Source organism: Heloderma suspectum, chromosome 13 (genome assembly GCF_057233095.1).
Source record: "Heloderma suspectum isolate Gila_16-S chromosome 13, 16-S_ref, whole genome shotgun sequence".
Taxonomy (NCBI): Eukaryota; Metazoa; Chordata; class Lepidosauria; order Squamata; family Helodermatidae; genus Heloderma; species Heloderma suspectum.
Genome location: NC_139470.1, coordinates 10852590 through 10874467, shown reverse-complemented (window position 1 = coordinate 10874467; position 21878 = coordinate 10852590). Strand labels below are relative to the sequence as shown.

The following is a 21878-nucleotide window of genomic DNA, read 5'->3' as shown; positions in this document are numbered from 1 at the left end:
ATTACCCACTTGTGTCCATGCCAGAAGAGGAAAGGGGAGAGGGCAACACAGCTCATTCTCATCACTTTCAACTATGGAAGAGGGAGGAAACCTCTAGCTTGGGGGCCAACTCTGGCCCTCTTGAAGTCAAAATCTGGCCCTTTGGTTTTCTCCAGAGGGTCACAGCCCCTTCCCTGGACCCCATCCCTTGACCACTGGTCATTTGGTGAATTTCCAGCTTTTCTCCAGTTTTTGTCCCCATCCTAAAAGGCTGAAATGCCTCTCCTAAGTTATTTTTAGCAAGAATGTTAAGCTACAATATGCTGGTATTTGGGGGGTTTGGGCCACACCCCTTTCCCTTTGGGCCTGCCCACTTCTGGAATGTGGCCCCTGACAGCTTCTCCAAAACTGCATTTGGCCCTCGGACAGGAAGAGGTTTCCCAACTCTCATTCTCCCAATAGTGTGACTCTCCCAGTGGTACCCAAGCAGATGTGATCCAGCCCTAAATGCAAAAACGTTGCAAAAGAAAAGTCGTAACAAAGTCGCTTCAAGGCAGATAAAGCGACTAATGGTATTCATAACTAGCTCGAGTAAACAGATTACGTATGAATAGCTTTATTAACATTCTAGCCAGCTGGAGCAAAGAATCCATTGCACTTACAATATAAAATAAATCTTGGAAACATCCACCAACTTGTTCCATCGATGAGTGCTTCCCTCCCACCTTCACGATATTTGACATAAATACCCTGTTGGCAGTTTGAATTGGGGGTGAAATGAATGGCTGATGAAAGGCTCATTATATTTTTAAATTCTCCACGTATAATAACCATAATGCCAAGGAAGAATTACAGTCTAATTGTGTCAATGTGAGCACAAACAGAGCTCTTGTACATTAGGGTGTTTGAACGATGGGGATAAACCTTTAGATTTTGGAATTGTTATGCCAAGCCGATAACCATACTTTGAAGATACGCTTCCTGCAGTTACTGCTGTTGTTTCTGCAGTATAATTACACATGAATTCAGGATTGTTGGCTCACCAGGAGCTGGCAAGCTAAACTGCAGTTTACTCAGATCAAAACAATATAGCTAATAAAAACAGTTCAGGTTTCACATAAGTCACATGCTTTGTCAAGAAAAAACAAAATCCTTTAGACGTTTTAACAGGACAGATTCTGGTAAGGAAGGGATATTGTGTATGCATGAAACTGCCTTATACTGGTTCAGATTGTGGTTTTGTCTAGCCCAGTCCTGTCTGTTCTAACTAGGAATAATCAAATCTCTCAGGTTTATTTCACTTGGATCCTCATTTTTTTCACATTTAAGTTCATTCTATTTAGTATCTACATCCAATTTTATGTATGAAAACTTGTATAGATTTGTATGTGCATCTTGTGGATAAGCACACATTTTTTCTGCATATTTGTGTGCACTTTTGCAACTTATCCAATGGCTGTTCTTTTTTTTCCACACGCATGCATTTTTGCACATATTTTTCGAAATGCACACATTGGGGGCGCTTTTTTTTTTTTAAGTTACAAACTTCAGAAATGCATGAATTTCAATGGTAAACTGAGTTCCTGCTCAGATTTAGGTTTGGGAAATGCACATGCATTAAGTTCAGGTTAAAATGCAGACCCAACCATGTTCTCCCCCATTCCAGGTTCTGACTGGCAGTGGATCTCTGAGGCCTCAGACAGTGGTCATTCCCTAGCTCTGTTACCAAGAGCCTTTTATCTGGAGATGGCAAAGACTGAACCTCTGACCTTGTGAAATAAAAGTATGTGCTCAACCATTTAACCATGGCTCCTTCCAACTAGGAATTTTCAGATTTTGTTTAATCCTTCTGTCTGTATTTCACAAGATTCGTGTCTTCTATTCCACTGTGTGCTCATTGACAGAATCAGATTTCCCACCACCAACTTTGGAAAAGTATGCAAAAAGTCCACTACAATGTATGTAACTTTCACTGGCACGTAGCATTTTGCTTTTCTTTTTTTTTTAGTACAGCATACAATGAGCAGAGAGCACAAAAAATACCGCTTCACAGCAGAGGCTGAAGAGAGATTACAGATGTATAAAATGTTGTGTGTGGCTTGCTGTTGTTTTAAATGGTATATATAGTGTCATATTTTCCAGTAACTTTCATGCTGTTGCATGACTAAATTTGCAAACAATTCCAGCAAGTAAACAAACAAAAACTTCACAACTCTACAGGATCCACACACTTCAGAAGATGTTGGTCCACTGTGGAATCCACAGGTCGGATTCACACAGATCCAAAGTCATTTGAATCCATTTCAGATTTCTCCAGCATCCCTACTCCCAACATATAAAGTTGCTTTACACTGAGTCAGACTTAGGGATGGAAGAGAATTTCATTTACTCTGCATTTGCTGGCCAGTGCTCTGACTTACAAGACCAGTCACCTGCATTCCCTTCATTCACCATGCCAATATCTCCTATTCTCTTTTTATTTTATTTTATTTTATTTACATTTATATACCGCTCCACAGCTAAACAGATTCTGGAGCAGGGAGCAATAAAAAATAAAAAGAATAAAACATTAAACTTAAAAAAAAACACCAAAACAGAATACCAATTAAAACAAACATGCCTGATCAGTCGAGAAATAAAGATGACTTCAGCAGGCAATGAAAACAACACCGTGTTGGTGCCTGCCTGACCTCAATAGGCAGGAAGTTGTGTGGAAAGGGAACCACCACCCGAAGGCTTTACTCCAGGTGGACTCCAATCGGCCATAGGTCCATGAGGAACCACCAGGAGCATCAAATCTGATGACCTCAGTGTTGAAGGCTCAGTTTAGATACTTTAAAATTTGCGATATTGAGCATCCCCATGGAAATGACATGACAAGGACACTTCTTTTTCTTTTTTTTAACCTGACATGGTCATGTGAATCTCCATTAGGAATCATTAGCTCTCATGGTAAATACACTGGGCCAGGTGATAGCTTCGTAGGATGCTGCCCTCTACCATGTCTGAATTTAGAGATGTTGGAGAAATCTGCAGCAGAACCAAATGAGTTCGGATTTTCATAAATCCAGCACACAGATTCTGCAGTGGACCGGCTTCTCCCGTGTCTGGCAGATTCCGCACACTTGCAGACTAATTCTCTAATGTTCCTGAAATTTTGTTGTAGAAAAATGTGTAACATTTTTTTAAAGGCCCAAAATGTGCATTTCCCCCATAAGCTAAAACATGAAAATGTGCATGGGGGGGGGGGTGGATTTGCATATTTTTGCATGCACAAAATTTCACATTTGCATGAATGCATATTTGCACAAATTCAGAAACAGAACAATCCAATTCTGTCGATGGGCAGATGGAACAAAAGGCACCTGACAGTCCATGAAACACAGTCAGAACAGATTTTACCCAATCAGCACATCCCTAGGTCTGACTATTTGTCTCTTTAGTCCAGCATTATCTCCCCTGACAGGTAGTGCTCTCCAGGGTCTTGGGCAAAGGAGGGGTCATTTCCATCACCTGCTTTTTAACTGGAGATTCCAGGTCTTGAACCCGTGATCTCTTGCATGCATGTGCTCTACCACTGATTTATGGTCTCTCCCCTCTTCATGCTGCTGAATCCATAGGGCTGCTGGGCAGATATTTGACAGGACACATAAATGGGTAATGATGCTCTCGCTGCTGAGAAGCTGGGCTTTTCTCCCCTCTTTTAGTTGAGGCAGGTGGGGTGAAGAATGAATCTTCATTAACCTAACTGAAATCAATTGAGCCAACTCCTGAAAAGGCAAACTCTTTCCCATTCCCCCACTTGATGTCCATGCCTCGTCTTTGAAATAATTCACCCAACTTTGTGTATTTTTCTTTCTTTCTTTAATGCACTCACTAGTGCTGGGAGTTGATTTAACTCCCATTCTGTCATCATTAACGGAGACACTTGCCATCACACAGTATTGTGGCTGTGGGGTCCATGGCGAGGTCACATAGGAAATCATTAAGCAGATGTATGTGCTTCCACTCAGCTGCCATTTATGACAATGGAGCAAGATGGGTCTGTGCAAAGAGGGCAGAGACAAAAAGTGGCACATTCTGCTCATCTGCTGCATCAGACCAATGTGGAGTCAAGCTCATGCTTCCAATGGAAACACAAGGGTTTTTTTAAGGGATGTCTCCCACAGGGAAACCCGGCTCCTTTTTGACTCGACCAAGTTCTGAGGCATCTACAAGTTGATTTGCATTTGCAAGCTCAGCTGCAGGCTTTTCCCTGAACTCTGGGAACTTTTTTGCACATTTTTTCAGGTTCCGCAATCTACACAAATTTCTGAGCAATTCACACAAATTACAGCCAGATTTGTGCAAAGGACAGCCAAGTTTGTGCGAATTACATCAGATTTGTGAAAATTGCAGTCACATTTGTGCAAATTGTTCAGACATTTGTGCAAACTGCAGAACCTGCTGGGGAAAATATGCACAAAATGCCTGAAAAATCTGCAAACTATCCTGACTCACAGCAGACCAAGTATTTTTTTCTGTGTGCGTGTTTTAAAAAACTAAATGATAAGGTGAATGCTTAAACTTCCTCTTTTAATTAACTTTAAGGTCTAAAAACTGAGCAAAACTGAGCCTGAACTGAAGCTAGACTGGCTGCCCTTTTTCTTTTTGTAAGCACACTCTTCCACTAGTTAGTGCTGTACAGTGGCTCTTGTCAAGATAGAATTATGAATTGCTTTTATTCCCCCTATCTAAGCTTTGTTGTTGTTGTTCAGTCGTTCAGTCGTGTCCGACTCTTCGTGACCCCATGGACCATAGCACGCCAGGCCTTCCTGTCCTGCACTCTCTCCCGGAGCATGCTCAGCTACTGGGCGGTATAGAAATGAAATGAATTAATTAATTAATTAATCAATCAATCCATATTCATTGCATCAGTGATGCTATCTAGCCATCTCATCCTCTGCCGTCCCCTTCTCCTTTTGCCTTCAGTCTTTCCCAGCATCAGGGTATTTTCCAAAGAGTTTTCTCTTCGCATTAGGTGGCCAAAATATTTGAGCTTCAGCTTCAGTATCTGTCCTTCCAATGAGCACTCAGGGTTGATTGGCAGTCCAGGGGACTCGTAAGACTCTTCTCCAGCACCACAGTTCAAAAGCATCAATTCTTTGGCACTCAGCCTTCCTTATAGTCCAGCTCTCACAGCCATACATTACATCTGGGAAAACCATAGCTTTGATTAGACGGACCTTTGTCGGCAAGGTGATGTCTCTGCCTCTTACTATGCTGTCTAGGTTTGCCATAGCTTTCCTCCCAAGGAGCAAGCGTCTTTTAATTTCATGGCTACAGTCACCGTCTGCGGTCATCTTGGAGCCCAAGAAAATAAAATCTGTCACTGCTTCCATTTCTTCCCCTTCCATATGCCAGGAAGTGATGGGGCCAGATGCCATGATCTTCATTTTTTTAATGTTGAGTTTCAAACCAGCTTTTGCACTCTCCTCTTTCACCCTCAACAAGAGGCTCTTGAGATCCTCTTCGCTTTCTGCCATTAGGGTGGTATCATCTGCATATCGGAGGTTGTTGATAATTCTCCCGGCAATTTTAATTCCGACCTGTGATTCATCGAACCCGGCGTTTCTCGTGATGTACTCTGCATATAAGTTAAATAAGCAGGGCGACAATACGCAGCCTTGTCATACTCCTTTCCCAGTTTTGAACCAATCGGTTGTTCCATGTGTGGTTCTTACTGTTGCTTCTTGGCCCTTGTACAGGTTTCTCAGGAGACAGGTAAGGTGGTCTGGTACCCCCATCACTTTCAGAATTTGCCACAGTTTGTTGTGATCCACACAATCAAAGGCTTTAGCATAGTCAATGAAGCAGAAATAGGTGTTTTTCTGGAATTCTCTCGCTTTCTCCATGATCCAGCAAATGTTGGCGATTTGATCTCTAGTTCCTCTGCCTCTTCGAAACCCAGCTTGTACTTCCGGTAGTTCTCAGTTCGCATACTGCTGAAGCCTAGCTTGTAGGATTTTGAGCATCACCTTGCTGGCATGTGAAATGAGCGCAATTGTACAGTAGTTTTAACACTCTTTGGCGTTGCCCTTCTTTGGAATTGGAATGTAAACTGACCTTTTCCAGTCTTGTGGCCACTGTTGAGTGTTCCAAATTTGTTGGCATATTGAGTGCACCACTTTAACAGCATCATCTTTTAGGATTTTAAATAGCTCAGCTGGAATACTGTCATCTTCACTAGCTTTGTTGTTACTAATGCTTCCTAAGGCCCACTTGACTTCACTCTCTAGGATGTCCGGCTCAAGTTCAGTGGCCGCACTATCATGGCTATCAGGGACATTCAGATCTTTCCTGTATAGTTCTTCTGTGTATTCTTTCCACCTCTTCTTAATCTCATCTGCTTCTGTTACCTGCCTTCTTTGTCCTTTATCATGCCCGTCTTTGCACAAAACGTTCCCTTGAGATCTCCGATTTTCTTGAAAAGATCTCTAGTCTTTCCCATTCTATTGTTTTCCTCAATTTCTTTGAATTGTTCATTTAAGAAGGCCTTCTTGTCTCTCCTTGCTATTTTCTGGAACTCTGCATTCAGGTGGATATATCTTCCCCTTTCACCCTTGCTTTTCACTTCCCTTCTTTCCTCAGCTACTTGTAAAGCCTCATCAGACAGCCACTTGGCTTTCTGGCATTTCTTTTTCTTTGGGATGGATTTCGTTGCTGCCTCCTGAACAATGTGACGGACCTCCGTCCATAGTTCCTCAGGCACTCTGTCTATCAGGTCTAATCCCTGAAATCTGTTCCTCACCTCCACTGTATATTCATAAGGGATATGATTTAGGTCATACCTGAATGGTTTAGTGGTTTTCCCTACGTTCTTCAATTTAAGCCGAAATTTTGCAAGAAGCAGCTCATGATCTGAGCCACAGTCAGCTCCGGGTCTTGTTTTTACTGACTGTATAGAGCTTCTCCATCTTTGGCTGCAAAGGACATAATCAATCTGGTTTCAATATTGACTATCTGGTGATGTCTATGTGTAGAGTCGCCTCTTGTGCTGTTGGAAAAGAGTGTTTGCTATGATCAGCGTGTTCTCTTGGCAAAACTCTATTAGCCTTTGTCCTGCTTCATTTTGTACACCCAGGCCATGCTTGCCTGTTATCCCCGTGATTTCTTGACTTCCTGCTTTAGCATTCCAATCCCCTATGATGAAGAGGGCATCTTTTTTTGGTGTTAGTTGTAGAAGGTGTTGTAGGTCTTCATAGAACCGTTCAACCTCAGCTTCTTCGGCAGCAGTGGTTGGGGCATAGACATGAACTACTGTGATGTTGAATGGTTTGCCTTGGATTCGTACTGAGATCATTCTATCATTTTTGAGATTGTACCCCAGTACTGCTTTTCCCACCCTTTTGTTGACTATGAGTGCTACTCCATTTCTTCTAAGGGATTCTTGCCCACAGTAGTAGATATGATGGTCACCTGAATTAAATTCGCCCATGCTTGTCCATTTTAGTTCGCTGATTCCCAAGATGTCGATGTTCAATCTTGCCATCCCATGTTTGACCACCTCCAGCTTACCTTGATTCATTGATCTGACATTCCAGGTTCCTAAACAATATTGTTCTTTACAGCATCAGATTTTCTTTTCACCACCAGACACATCCACAGCTGAGTGTCCTTTCGGCTTTGGCCCAGCCGCTTCACTCTTTCTGGCGCTACTTGGAAATACCCTTTGCTCTTCCCCAGTAGTATATTGGACACCTTCCGACCTGAGGGGCTCATCTTCCAGCGTCATCTCTTTTAGCCTTGTGATACATTCCATGGGGTTTTCTTGGCAAGAATACTGGAGTGGGTTGCCATTTCCTTCTCCAGTGGACCACATTTTGTCAGAACTCTCTGCCAAGACCTGTCCATCTTGGGTGGCCCTGCACGGCATAGCTTATGGCTTCACTGAGTCACGCAAGCCCCTTCACCAAAACAAGGCAGTGATCCATGAAGAGGTTTCTAAGCTTGGGATTAGTTAAAATCCCCCATTTTACCTTTCCCCCATACGCTAAAGTGTGAAAATGTACATTTTGGGTGTGTCTGTGGAAATTCAGAAACTAAAAAAAGAATCAATTCCATTGATGGGCAGACAATGGAACAAAAGGTGCCTGACAACCTGTGAAACACAGACTGAATGGATTGTACACAATCCATACATCCATAATCAAGATTGTGATGGGGGCACAGGGTTAAAAGCCTCCCCCCTCCAGGTTTTGATCTGGATACCCATCTCATGCCCTTTTATTTCCTTAAAGAAACATTTATGCAAGTCCTAATTGCATGAGTTGTACATTGCATGAATGGTGTCCTTCTAGTTTGGCCCGAATGAACAAACAATAGGGACAAACAAACAAACAAACAACAGGAGCAGAATTTGCAGAGACCCCAAGAATGTCGCAATTTGGGAGAAAACGCAATATATTTGAAAGCCATAAAACTTTGCTCCCCCACCTCCAAGTTCTTAATAGCTTCCAATCTATTCAAATGCTACTAACACTGTGCATTAACCAGATGTCTGAATTTTCAGTAGAAATTCCTTAATTCTGCTATATATATATATAATATGGAAATATACCATGGTAGCAGATGGCTGGTGTATGTTTTTTTAAACATAAAACTTTTGCCAAAAGTCATCTTTTACTTGGCTCCAGAACAAGCAGGTGCTGTGACTGTAGTTTCCTTTCTCCCCACCCCTGAAAATACATTATTTCTTTACTGAAAACTAGATCCACTTAGGTAGCCACCCATGAATCACCAAAAAACAGGATGTGCATCACACACACATAGAGACAATTATTTGCATAAAATTTGCATATGCTAATTTATAAGTATAGATGCAAATTTAGAAACAATTATTAGAATGTAATAGAAATACAATACATCTCACCCTAGTGTAGAAGACTGTGACCAGGTAACTTGTGTGCCTTGTTCAGTCTGCTGTCCACTTGATGGGCAACTTTGAGGCCCAGCTCTTCTGACTGATGGTTCTTTATCTGTATACCAGACTTGGACAACCCTTCCAATAGAGGATGCCTTTGAAATTGAGGACAATCTTCTGGCAGCCCTTCAAATACAGGAGTGTCCTCTGTAAAAGAGGACACCTGGCCACCCTAGATTCTCGGTGAAGAAGGAGACAAGTTCTGGTGCTTGAGAAAACATGAGGGAGCAATAGACTTCAACTATAGCATTTCTACCCAAAAGTAAGAGCATCCGTGCATTTCAGATCAAGAGATCAAAGGCTTGTATAAGCTCCCAAGGAAGGAAGCATTCCAAAACGTGTCGAGCACTATACATTTTGTTTCCTCGAGCACCAGAGCCTGCCTCCCCCTTCTGCACCATCATTCACGGGGCTCTTTCCCTCCTCATTCCTGCACCCAAGATCCACTGCATAGTGCATAGTTTACCTCAGTGGTTTTCAAATTCCCCACTATCGGGAAACTACAGGTGTATACTGAAGATGAGATTCGGTTCATATCCCTCTTCAGAAGGCCTCCATGGAGACAGGAGGCTTTCCACTGCACACACACTCCCTCCATGCGGATCCAGTGACAGTTTGCACATGGATAACCCACTGCAATGCCGGCTCCTGGTTTTGGAGGGCCCTTGGGCAAGACACCCTCCACGGTCCACCTTCTCACTGCCACTCTCCCCAGCTCCTCCTCATCTCTCTCATCATAGCTACCACTTGCTTGCTTGACAGACAAAGAGCCAGGGAGCAAGCAGGCCATGGCATTTACTGCTCCTCCTTCTTTGCACTGCTGTTGTCTGGGCCACAGCAAGAGGCAGATGTGCAAGCAAGTTGCCATGGTGAATGACTTTTACTTCCTCTGGGTTGTCGACCATCTTCTCAGTGCTGCTCCGCCAGAGCCAGGGCCAACCCTGGTGGGGCTGATCCAAGGACCTCACTAAACCATCTAGTTGGTCATAGCGATGGGCGGTGTGTACTAGGGATGTACTAAGATTCTTTGGAATCCAGCCTCTGGAATCCACAGCAGAATGGCGCACTCACCTCCGCCTCCTGAGGATTTCCTGCGGAACTCCAGCTCCATTGCTCTGGTGATACTGTAATGGCGGCCGCCATTACCATTTCTCTGTGAAGAATACAGCTGCAAATGATGTAGTGGTCACCACTTGTGGCCGTAAAGCACTGTTTTTACCTAACTGCAGCCATAATGGCTAGACATTTACATCTGTGTTTTTCCCCACGATAGGCTAGCTGCTTACAGCTGCAATTAGGTAACAAAACAGCGCTTTACGGCCTCAAGTGGCATCCACTGCGTCATTTGCGGCTGTATTCCTCACAGAGCAGCCGCCATCACAGGGCAGCCGCCATTACACTATCACCAGAGCAATGGAGACAGAGTGCAGCTCTGCGAAATCCTCCGGATGTGGAGCCGCTCCGGAAGATTCTAGGGAGGAAGAACAGATCACCTCCCCCCGCCCAGCAGAAAAGACCATGGAATGGACAGTGAGTAATCCGTCCATCTGTAGCGTGTACAAAGGTCAGGGGCTTAATCAACACGAGCTTCTGACCCGCACTTACTGGGAATTCCTCGTTCATGGGGAATAATTGCAATCTCTGATCCCCATCATGAATGGGGGTCAACAGGTCACCCACACCTGTCGGTATAGGGTAGGCACGCGCTGAGCCAGTCCGTGTAGTGCGTGTGCAGCTCTGGAATTCTACGGGAATCACAGACCTGTTATTGCTCTATCTTGGCTGAACACCACTTGTCCCTCAAGTAGATCCCCCCTACAAGAGAAGGAGGAACACTAGGGGTCTCTTGTCAGTGGACCCCTGCTGGGGTGTAGGCCCATCATGCCTAGTCTTGATGCCAGCCCTAGCCTCCTGTTTCCATGGAGGCTCTTGGTGCAATTTCAAACCCTGAAAAATCAGGGTTTGAAATTGTGCAGAGAGCCTGCCACAACCTTTTTTTTTTTTTGGGGGGGGGGGTTGGCAAGCTGAAGGGGGAAGGGAAGTTGGCTGAACTCCACCAGCTCTGGATCAAACACCATGTTTTGCAACAACGGTGGTGACCTGAGCCTACTGCAGAACTTCTAATTCTGCTCCATGAATAATTTGCTTTCACGGGACAAAGATATATTCAATAAAGCGTCAGGGCTTACGGGCTCATGATTTACAGCACCAAGTCCAGCAACGTCAGTGTTCACTCTGTGTTGCTTTCCAATCGATAACGTTTTGGGGTATTAGCCTGAAGGAATGTTACTAATTGCCTTAAATTCTCTGCAGAGGAGTTTAAGGAAGATGGAGAAAGTGCCGAATCAATGAAACAGCATTTGAATATTGGATTAAAAAAAAAGTCACTCCATTATTAATCATCACTTACACTTCTTTAAAAACTTCTCCAAATACCCCCCACAAAAAAAAAGTGGGGGAGGAGCAGAAGCCACAAGTAAGCTGTGGCTGGGGAAAGGGGATCTTGATCAGGTCTATGACGCTGGGAGAGGGGACTTTCCTTGACTTAAATCCTCCCCGAAGTGGAGATGGGGAAAGAGGGAGTCTACTTTTTCCTCCTCTGTAGCTACTAACAGCTTTCCCTTAATTTGGGGGGAAACAGTTTAGGAAAAGGCCCTTGCTCAGCACTGCAACCTGCTTTGGTTTGGGGACGACCGGACTGCAGCAGTAAGTAGAGTCATCCTGTTTGCTTTAATCTGAGCTTTCCTCTTCCCCCTCTGCTCAGAAGGCACCCTTATTACCACCAGCACTTTGTATCTTCTAGTTAAAGAATGGAATTAAAAGTAGCTCAGGCATTTGAATATTGGGTTTTTTTAAAAAAAAATGATAAATAAGTCACTCCATTATTAATCATCACTTGATGGGGATACGTGGCTCAACAACACTACATGTGAGAAGGATCTTGGAATTGTTGTAGTTGTTGTTCAGTCGTTACGTCGTGTCCGACTCTTTGTGACCCCATGGACCATAGCACGCCAGGCCTTCCTGTCCTCCGCTCTCTCCCCGAGTGTGCTCAAGTCCATATTTATTGCATCGGTGATGCTATCTAGCCATCTCACACCTCTTGAAAAACTTCTCCAAATACCCCCCCAAAAAAGCAGCGGAGGAACTAGGGGTGTACGAAACACCGCTTACCTGGCTCCGCCGGGCTCCGCAGGTGGGGGGAGGCGCTCCGTCCCTCCCCCTGGAATCCTCGCTGGGGGGGAGGCGCTCTGTGCCTCCCCCCCGGAATCCTGGCCGGCCGGCTCCGCTCCATGGCCAAGCCGCAGAGCCGCTGGCCGGCTCCGGCCGCCCGCAGCCAGACATCCAGCTGCTGGGCAGCCCTGCAGGGACGCAAATGGCGGCTGTCGTAGCCGCCGTCATTTGCATCCCTGCAGTGAGCCATGATAGGCTATGTAAGTATTTACGTAGCCTATCATGGCAGGGGGGGGAAAAACCGAGCGTACGCAAATGGCGGTAGCTGCTGCCATTTGCGTACGCTGGAGTTCTCCCCCGCTCGCTGTGATAAGCTACGTAAATACTTATGTAGCCTATCACAGCCTCTGCAGGGACGCAAATGGTGTCCCTGCATTAGCCGTGATAGGCTACATAAGTATTTATGTAGCCTATCACAGCTGAAGAAGGAGGAAGCGAATGGCGGCCGCAGGACGGCCGCCATTCGCATAGCAGTGCGGATGGGAGCAGGTAAGTGCTCCGTTTCGCATGCCTTTTGTGGGGTGGGGGCGGCGGGTACTTCATCCCATGCGCCTTTTGTGGGTTGGGGGGCGGGGGCTTCGTTCCGCGACCGTTTTGGGGGGGCTGAATGCACTGGCATTTGGCCTCACCGAGATCCATCGCGGAATTCTCTGACATCCCTAGGAGGAGCAGAAGCCACAAGTATGCCATGAAACGAAAATAAAGTTCTTAAGAACACAGAAGGATGAATGCAGCAGCCTATGGACATGGGAAGCGGGTGTTACCTGCCAAAGAATATTGTGGCACCTTAAAGCAAGGATGAGGAACGTGTGGCCCCACAGATGTCGCACCGCAACTTCCATCATTCCTCAGCCCTGATCCAGCAGCCTCTTCTCCTGTCATGTATAGTTTTAACGTTTCTTTAGCACAGTGGTTTGTTTGTTTTTTGATCTCATTGCTACCATTCTATTAACCCAGCAGAGCCGCAGTGTATTCTGAAACCAGCACCCCTCTTCTAAAGTAAAAACAACGAAAGAAAAAAACTAGGCACCGTTACAAAATGGTTCATGAAAGTACACCTTACTTTTCTGCTTTCTGATTTGGACAAAATACACACGCACACGCCCTTTGGTAGTTCTGGTAGATGGAGGTGTAAATTCTCAATCGATAGGTTTATCCATCCATTTGCCAGTAAGCCCCGCAACCAGCATTTCTTACCACAGGTGGCATGACGGCCTGATCGATAAAAGCATCAACAGAGGGGATGCTGCAGAAATCCGTGTGGAGGAGAGAGCTCCTTCTTAACCCACCCACCCCCGCCATACCACCCCCTCCCCAACCTCATTGAGCAATCCAAGTGATTAAGCAACAATTCTCTGTAATTTAATGCGAGGGTATAATTAAAGTGCTGTACTACATTCACGTATCAGTAACTCAGTCATGAACCTGCAACTCCCATCTAAAAAGATTACATTCATTACAGCCGACAGATGCGCTCAGGCAGGCAGCCATCTCAACCTAACAGACCCTGCTTTAACTACTCTCCTTTGATCAAGTGGTAAAGCTGCAAGGCCTTGGCATTGCCTTGCAAAACAGAGAAGCAGAGTGCAGATCCCTTCCCATTGTAAAAAAGAAGAAGAAGCTGTTTTAAAAATACAGCAGGGGAGAGGAAATGTGCATGCAGCAGCTGGTTGGATGAGTCCCCAGAACACAGCTGGAAGGAAGGGATTATGCAGCAGTTTATGTGCTACCTGTTCTTCTGATGTGGAACAGGCACCCATTCAAAACAGACGGGCTCCCTAATGTGACATATTCTTTGGATTCTGGAAATATGGCTTTAGCCGCTTGCTTTATGGAGATAGGGACATAGCAAGCTGCCTTATACTGAATCAGAACCCTGGTCCATCTAGCACAGAATTGTCTACACTGATGAGAAGCGGCTTTCCGGGGTTTCAAATATGAGCCAACAATGTGATGTGGCTGCAAAAAAGTCAAATGCTATTTTGGGCTGCATTTACAGAAGTATAACTTCCAAATCACAGGAAGTACTAGTTCCACTTCCCCTCTACTCAGCACTGGTAAGGCCTCATCTGGAGTACTGTGTCCAATTCTGGGCGCCACACTTTAAGAAGGATGCAGACAAACTGGAGAGGGTTCAGAGGAGGGCAACGAAGATGATCAGGGGACTGGAACCAAAGCCCTATGAGGATAGACTGAAAGAACTGGTCATGTTTAGCCTTGAGAAGAGAAGACTGGGGGGAGACAGGATAGTGCTCTTCAAGACTCAAGTACTTGAAAGGTTGTCACAGAGAGGAAGGGTCTCTTTTCCATCATCCCAGAGTGCAGGACATGGAATCAAGGGCTCAAGTGACAGGAAGCCAGATTCTGGCTGAACATTAGGAAAACCTTCCTGACCGTTAGAGCAATATGGCAATGGAACCAATGACCTAGGGAGGTGGCGGGCTCTCCCACACTGGAGGCATTCAAAACAAGGCTGGACAGCCATCTGTCAGGGATGCTCTCACTTGGATTCCTGCATTGAGCAGGGGGTTGGATTGGACTCGATGGTCTTATAGGCCCCTTCCAACCCTGCTATTCTCTGACTCTATGATTCAAGCAAGACTTTTTTTCCAGTCCTACCTGGAGATCCCAGGGATTTAAGCAGGGACCTTCTGCATGTAAAGGAGGTGTTCTACCACTGAGCCACAGTCCCTCACCAGTCCCCAGAGCAGATCAACCTAGGTTTGCAGGGGCAGCGCAATTCAGGGGAGGAAGCCTGAATGAACCACTTCTTGATGGCAAAGTCAGACAAGGGCCCCTATCCCTGAATGACAGGAGGGCAAAAGGGACCCACCCTTAAATTAATTTTAAACAGTCTTTGTTTCTGTTGCAGGTAAGGATAGAGATGTTGGAAGAATCTATTGGGGGGGTGGGGAAGCTCTACAAGCTTCCCTTGGTTCGGCCCCCTGGGATTTGGCCCGCTTTCTGCTGCAGAGCCTTACTCGATCAGTCAGACCAATTCGTGACTTTTTTGTATTTTGTAAGTTGAATGAATTACTTTTGATTTTTTGCACAAATTTGTGTGATCTGCACAAATTTCAGCTGCAATTTGCACAAATTACACAAACTGCGTTCGCAATCTGAGGAAATCTCTATTTGTGCAAATTACGGCCGCCACCACCACCGCCGCCACCACCACCACAACAATAAAAATATGCAAAACATTCCTGGAGCTTAAGGAAAACCCACAGCTTGGCCTGCAAAGGCAAGCCGAGTTAGCACACTGGGGAACTCCCTTGAGCAGAAAGAGATGGATTTCCCTGCGACAGACATCCCTGTGAGAATTTCATTTCATTTAGGTTTTGATAAAAATGTACCAACATCTGCAAAGTTATAAAGTTCTTCATATTGGGGACAAAAAGAACTTGAGAGAGAGAGAAAAAATCCAGTGTGGGAGAAAGTGAAACTGACAGATCTGTTCACTCAGGCCCAGGCTTAGAGTGCCTGGCTCTTAAAAGTCTGGATTTTGTCTTCAGCCATGTTTGTGGCACTGAATTTGGGTTGCCGGCCACCACATTTTTCTGAACAGGCTGTGCATTGTTAACAGCGACATCACAGCGACAGAAAACGTTGTTTTCTCCATGCTGGGAATAGCTGGACCAGTTGAATTTGGCAAGTGCAGACGGGTGAGAATTTTGTTTCCATTCAGTTTTTGATAAGAATTTAGGGATGTCAAAGAGTTCCACCATGGATCTCGGTAAGGCTGAATGCCAGTGCATTCGGCCCCCAGAAATCTGTGGTGGAACAAAGCCCCCCCACCCCCCACCCCGCAAAATGGACCCAGAACAGAGCACCTACCTGCTGCTGTCCATGCTGACTTGCGAATGGCGGCCGTGTCTGCAGCCGCCATTCGCTTCTTCCATATAGCCGTGATAGGCTATGTAAATACTTACGTAGCCTATCACAGCTAATGCAGGGACACCATTTGCATCCCTGCAGAAGCCGTGATAGGCTACGTAAGTATTTACGTAGCCTATCACAGCTTAACTAAGGGAACACTAATGGCGGCGGCTATGGAAGCCGCCATTTGCATTCCCTTTTTTTTGCCGTTTTAGCCTACGTAAATATTTACGTAGGCTATTATGGCAAAAAAAAAAAAAAGGAACGCAAATGGCGGCCACTACGCCATTTGCGTTCCCTTTTTTTTTTGCCGTGATAGCCTACGTAAATATTTACGTAGGCTAAAACGGCAAAAAAAAGGGAACGCAAATGGCGGCCGCCGTAGCCACCGCCATTTTCGTCCACTGTTTGTTTGTTTGTTTTGCCGTGATAGGCTACGTAAATATTTACATAGCCTATCACAGCAAAATACAGGGATGCAAATGGAGGCAGCTACAGCCGCCGCCATTTACGTCCCTGCAGGCTGCTCACCAGCAGTGGAGCCAGCCGGAAAGAATTTCGGGGGGAGGGACGGAGCACCCCCCCCCACCGCGAATGTCACCCTTCAAAAAGGTAAGTGCCTTTCATACATCCCTATAAGAATTTACCAAAATTTACAAAGTTCAAATCCGGGAGAGAAAGAATTTAGGATTTAAAAAAAAAACACACACATGCACTGAATGTAGAACTAAGAGAAAGTGATGGATTTGCCCATTCCTAGTTGCATCGAGGGGACAGAGATGTGGGCGCTCACCAGGGTGAAATTGCCCACAATGCCTCGCTCTGAGGGACAGTCCCGTCCTCAAAGTAAACTTTGGTGTAGCTGCTCTGAAGAGCTCAAAAGGGGCTGCCGCCAGCCACTTTCTTGCAATGTTAAACGCCACAGCAGGAAAAGCAGTAGCGTCATCCCACAGAGGGTAGGCAGACAGCAGGGGCAGGTGGCATCCAGGAAGACATGGTGGCAGCAGCAGGCAGCCGATCCAGTGTGTCTCATGGAAGGGCTGGCACTGCACATACCCCTTCCATCAGAATTTGAGCACTGAGGAAGCCCCTGTGGTCACCAGAGGCATGGGACAAAGCTCTATGGTATAGCCAGGGAAACGGCTAGCAGTGGGGAATGCTGGCTGGTCGTCACTGGGTTCCTTGTGCTACTCTCCAGGTGTCACAGCTGCACTGTGTGTGTGGCCCCCATCCATGCCCAGCATCTATCAATATCTCTCAGACCATCCCTGCTTGGTGAACGCACAGCAGCGGCAGCCAAAGGATGCGTTCAGCCCACCCTTCTGCATGCCAGCCTTTAACGGTAGACATGATTCCTGCCTTGTTATGGCCATGAGCTTTTACCATACGTGTCATGTTATCAGCGTCAGTCACTCGAAGCCCTGCTGTTTAACAATTTGAGCCACATGGTACAGACTCTTGTCTAAAACCTTGGAGAGCCGTTGCCAGTCAGTGCTGACAATACTGGGCTAGATTGGCCAACGTAAGGTAGATTCCTGTGTCCCTATGTATGTCACAAAGGCTGGCCACTCCTGGGGTAGATCCTTTGATTAGGGCAACTCAGATGTTCAAGGGGCTGGAACAACTTGCCTAGTGGGGGAAGGTTATAACAGCTGGGGTTGTTCAGCTTGGAGAAAAGGGCAGGTAAGGGGAGACATGATGGAGGTGTACAAAATTATGCATGGTGTGGAGAATGTGGATAGGGAGACCTTTTTCTCCCTCTCTCATAATACTAGAACCCAAGGGGGTCATCCCGTGAAGCTGACTGGTGGGAAATTCAGGACAGATGCTTCTTCACCCAGTGCAGAGTTAAACTATGGAATTTGCTACCACAAGATGTGGTGATGGCCACCCATTTGGATGGCTTTAAAAGGGGATTGGACAAATTCATGGAGGAGAAGGCTATCCATAGCTATTAGTCCTGATGGCTGTATGCTACTTCAAGTATTAGAGGCCATATGCCTGTGTACACTAGTTCCTGGGGAACATGGGAGAGAGGGTGCTGTTGCACTCATGTTCTAGTTGTGGGTTTCCCATTGAGGCGTCTGGTTGGCCACTGTGGAAAGGAGGATGCCAGACTAGATAGGAGTTTGGTCAGATCTGAAAGCACTCTGTTTATGTACAACCTGGGTTTCCTGTGGGCAGCTGGTTGGCCACTGTGTGAACAGAATGCTGGACTAGATGGACCATTGGGCTGATCCAGCATGGCTCTTGTGTTCCCTTGTTCTTTTATTTTTTTAAAAAGGGGCTGCACATACCAGAATTACGAGCAGGGCGGGGGCCACAAAAGCCCAGATTGTGCCGTTCTCCAGGGAAAGCCAGCAGCTGAGGAGAGAGAGGAGAATGTTTGACACAGCTATGCAAGGTGGAACGCTCCAAAGAGCAGAGTTTTCGATGTTAGTGGGGAGAAATGACTTCAAGCTGCAAAAGGGGGTGGTGAAGTCTTGTGCTTTTGATCCTTGCTAGCTCTGTTCCTTTAAGAGCAGCCAAATGTTGAGATTGGATTTTTGTTTAAAGAGCTGACATGGGGCTCTGATTATCTTCATGCCGTTAAGAGGTTCACAGACTCCTGTCTTCTCCCAACCTGGCTCTATCTAGATGTGTTGGACTATCTCTCCCATCATCCCCCATCAGCATGGCCAACGGGATGGTGGGAGTTGTATTCCAACACATCTCGATGACCCCGAGTTGGGAAAGGAAGGCAATCGTTAAAAACACAGGGGCAGTAAGGAGCAGATCACCCAGTTGCTATTCCCCTTTATCCAGAGCAGTCCCAGGTAGGCTCTCACTTGGACTGACAAATCCCAGATGGAAGGCAGCCGTCGCCTCTCCTGACATGCCTCGGGGTGGTGGGAGGGGCAAAAACACAGGGAAAACACATGTAATTCATCATTTTTGCAGTTGCACCAGGTAGCAGGTCATTCATCAAAGAATAACTTGCTCTGAGCATTACTCTTGCTAGCAGCAAGAGAAGAATTCCAGATTTGCTCTTCCAGCTGCCAGCCAACAAAGGGGAGAGAGGAAGGAGCATTCTGATTCTTCATCTAGGTGCAGATTAAGAACAAGAAACCAAAGGGCAACCCTGATTCAACAAAAGCACTGGAATTATCCTACCTATATATATTTAATATTTTATTGTGTTCATTGCATTTATATCCCACCTTTTTTCCTCTTGCAAGGAACCCAAGGTGGCTTAAGTTATCTTCCTCCTCCTCTCCATTTTATCCTCACAACAGCCCTGTGAGGTAGGTTGGCCTGAGAGTCTGTGACTGGCCCAAAGCCAGTTCCTGACCAAGTGGGGACTAGAACCCGGATCTCCCAGCTCCCAGTCCAACACTCTCACCACTATACCAAACTGGCTGTATAACTCATTTGTCTTCCACTATAAGGCTGGGCCCCACAAATGGACTGCACCCCAAGCTAAGGTGGATTGCCCCAGTGGGCACCAGTACCCTTTTCATTCACTCTGTCTCTCTTTTTGTACAGCAGGGCTGGGAAGCCTCTTTCAGCCTGAGGGCCAAATTTCATTTTGGAGAAACTCTCAGGGGCTGCAGTCTAGTGGTGGGTGGAGCCGAAGGAAAAAGAAGGTGGGACCAAAAATACTAGCCTATTTTAGCTTAAATCTCTTCCTGCCAGTAACTAAGTCTTTTAGGAGAAGCATTTCGACCTTTGAGAACAGGGGAAAACAGCAGAAAAGCCAGGAAATCACCACGAAAACAGTGGTCAGGGAATTAGGGTGGGGGCAGGGGGAGGGCTGTGGCCCTCTGAGGAACCACAGAGGGCCAGATTGGGACACCAGGGGGGTTGGATTTGGGCCCCGGCCTGAGGTACCTCACCCCTGTCGTAGGGGTCACTGTCTTTTTAATAAGAGAGTGAGACAGAGAAAAGCAGGCTTGCGTATGATAGAGGCGTTAGGGATGTTAGAGAATTCCGCCACAGATGACAAAGGGGCTGGATTCTTTAGAATCCGGCCCCCCGGAGTCTGTGGAGGAACAGAGCAGTCCCCCCCACCACCCCGCAAAATTTTCCTGGGATGGACCCTGCCTGACATCAGCTGGTTCGGTCCGTCCGCTGCCCCGGTCTGCGGCCGCGAATGGCTGTCCAAGTCTGCGGCCGCCATTTGCCTCTCTGCGTTAGCGGTGATAGGCTACGTAAGTATTTACATAGCCTATCATGGCAAAGAGCAGGGATGCAAATGGCGTTCGCTACACCATTTGCGTCACTACCCTTTGCCATGATAGGCTACGCAAATATATACGTAGCCTATCATGGCTAACGCAGGGACGCAAATGGCGCCCGCTACGCCGGGTTCCAGGGGGAGGAATGGATCGCCTCCACCCCCCAGCAGATGCCCCCACCCAGAATGGGGTAAGTAATCCGCCCATCCCTAGGAGGCATACAACACTGTGCTTGGTGTAGTAGAGGACGTAGGCGGAGGCAAGCTTTTCTCCTTCTCTTACACTAGAATGTGATGTAATGTGAACAGGCAGATTGGTAGGAGACTCAGGACAGATCAAGGGAAGCACTGCTTCACACAGTGCAGAAGTAACGGATGAGATTCACAGCCACAAGACACAGTGATGGCCCCTGTCTCAGACAGCTTCAAAAGGGGATTAGACAAATTCCAAGAGGAGGAGAAGACTATCAGTGGCTACTGGTCATGGTACGCCTATATGCTACCTCCAATATCAGAGGCAGCGTGCCTCTCAGTGCCAGCTGCTGGGAAGCACAAGAGGCAGGGTGCTGTTACACTCGTGTTCCACTTTTGGGTTTCTTTCCCACTGGGGCGTCTGGTTGGCCACTGTGGAAAGGAGGATGCCAGACTAGATAGGACTTTGGTCAGATCTAAAAGCACTCCACGTATGTACAACCATGCCCCACGCCCAGTCCCACCCCCACCCTCCACCCTACACACTTGTTTGAACTTGCTCTGCAGTAAGCCCCGCAGGAGTGCCATTTCAATGTGCTAACTTCCCACCCATCATGGGACCCAAGCCATATGGCCTTGTTTCAGGACTTACTTGCGGTCCTCTCCGTAGCTTTCCACATCTGATGTTACTGAGATGATGCAGATCAGTAGTGGGCAGCCTGCAAAATTAAGAGAGATAAATATAATAATAATTATAATAATTATTATAATAATAATAATTATAATAATTATAATAATACAATAATGCATCCTTTTTCTCTCCCCCCCCTTTTCTGTCACCAGCAGGTAAGATATAAGATACAGGAGAAGACTGTGTCAAAGGGCAAAATCTTCACTTCCCTTCTGAAGTTTAGACTGCTGGGGTAATTTCGACTGCAGTCCTATGGACACTTGCCTGGGAGGAAAAAATATAGAATTCAGGCTTACTTCAGAGTAGAGATGCACAGGATTGTGCTGTAAGACAGGGATAAGCAACCTCGTTTCTTCCAGATGTTTTGGACTACAACTCCCATCACCCTGACCATTAGCCATGGTGGCTAGGGAAGATGGGAGTTGCAGTCCAAACATCTGGAGACACCAGGTTGGGGGAGGCTGTCTTAGAGCAATGGCATTTCTCTGGTATGGTACCTAGCTTCCTTTTAACAGGAGATGCTGAGGACTGAAACTCCATGCAAAGCAGATGCTCTACCACTGGGTTATTGTCCATTCTCCACGTTATACCCTCCTGGTATCCCTCTCAGCAACGACTAAACCACCCACTATCAAGGACAGAAAACAGGTTTTGCTCTCCGTTCCACAATCTTCCCAAGTGTAGTGACTGACTTTTCCTTCAGGACTGAATGGCATCCGCATACG

General features: G+C 46.3%; 1 protein-coding gene across 2 annotated transcripts in view; it reads right to left on the bottom strand.

The window, feature by feature from the left end:
* Positions 1-21878, bottom strand: part of ADGRD1 (adhesion G protein-coupled receptor D1) — a 304783-nt gene that overhangs the window by 57589 nt on the left and 225316 nt on the right. For both annotated transcript variants that reach the window (XM_084820329.1, XM_084820331.1), the window contains 2 exons: positions 21115-21181; positions 18352-18418 (listed from right to left, as the gene is read on the bottom strand). In XM_084820329.1, the coding sequence (XP_084676455.1) occupies positions 18352-18418; positions 21115-21181 (134 nt within the window). The remainder of the gene's footprint in view (positions 1-18351; positions 18419-21114; positions 21182-21878) is intronic.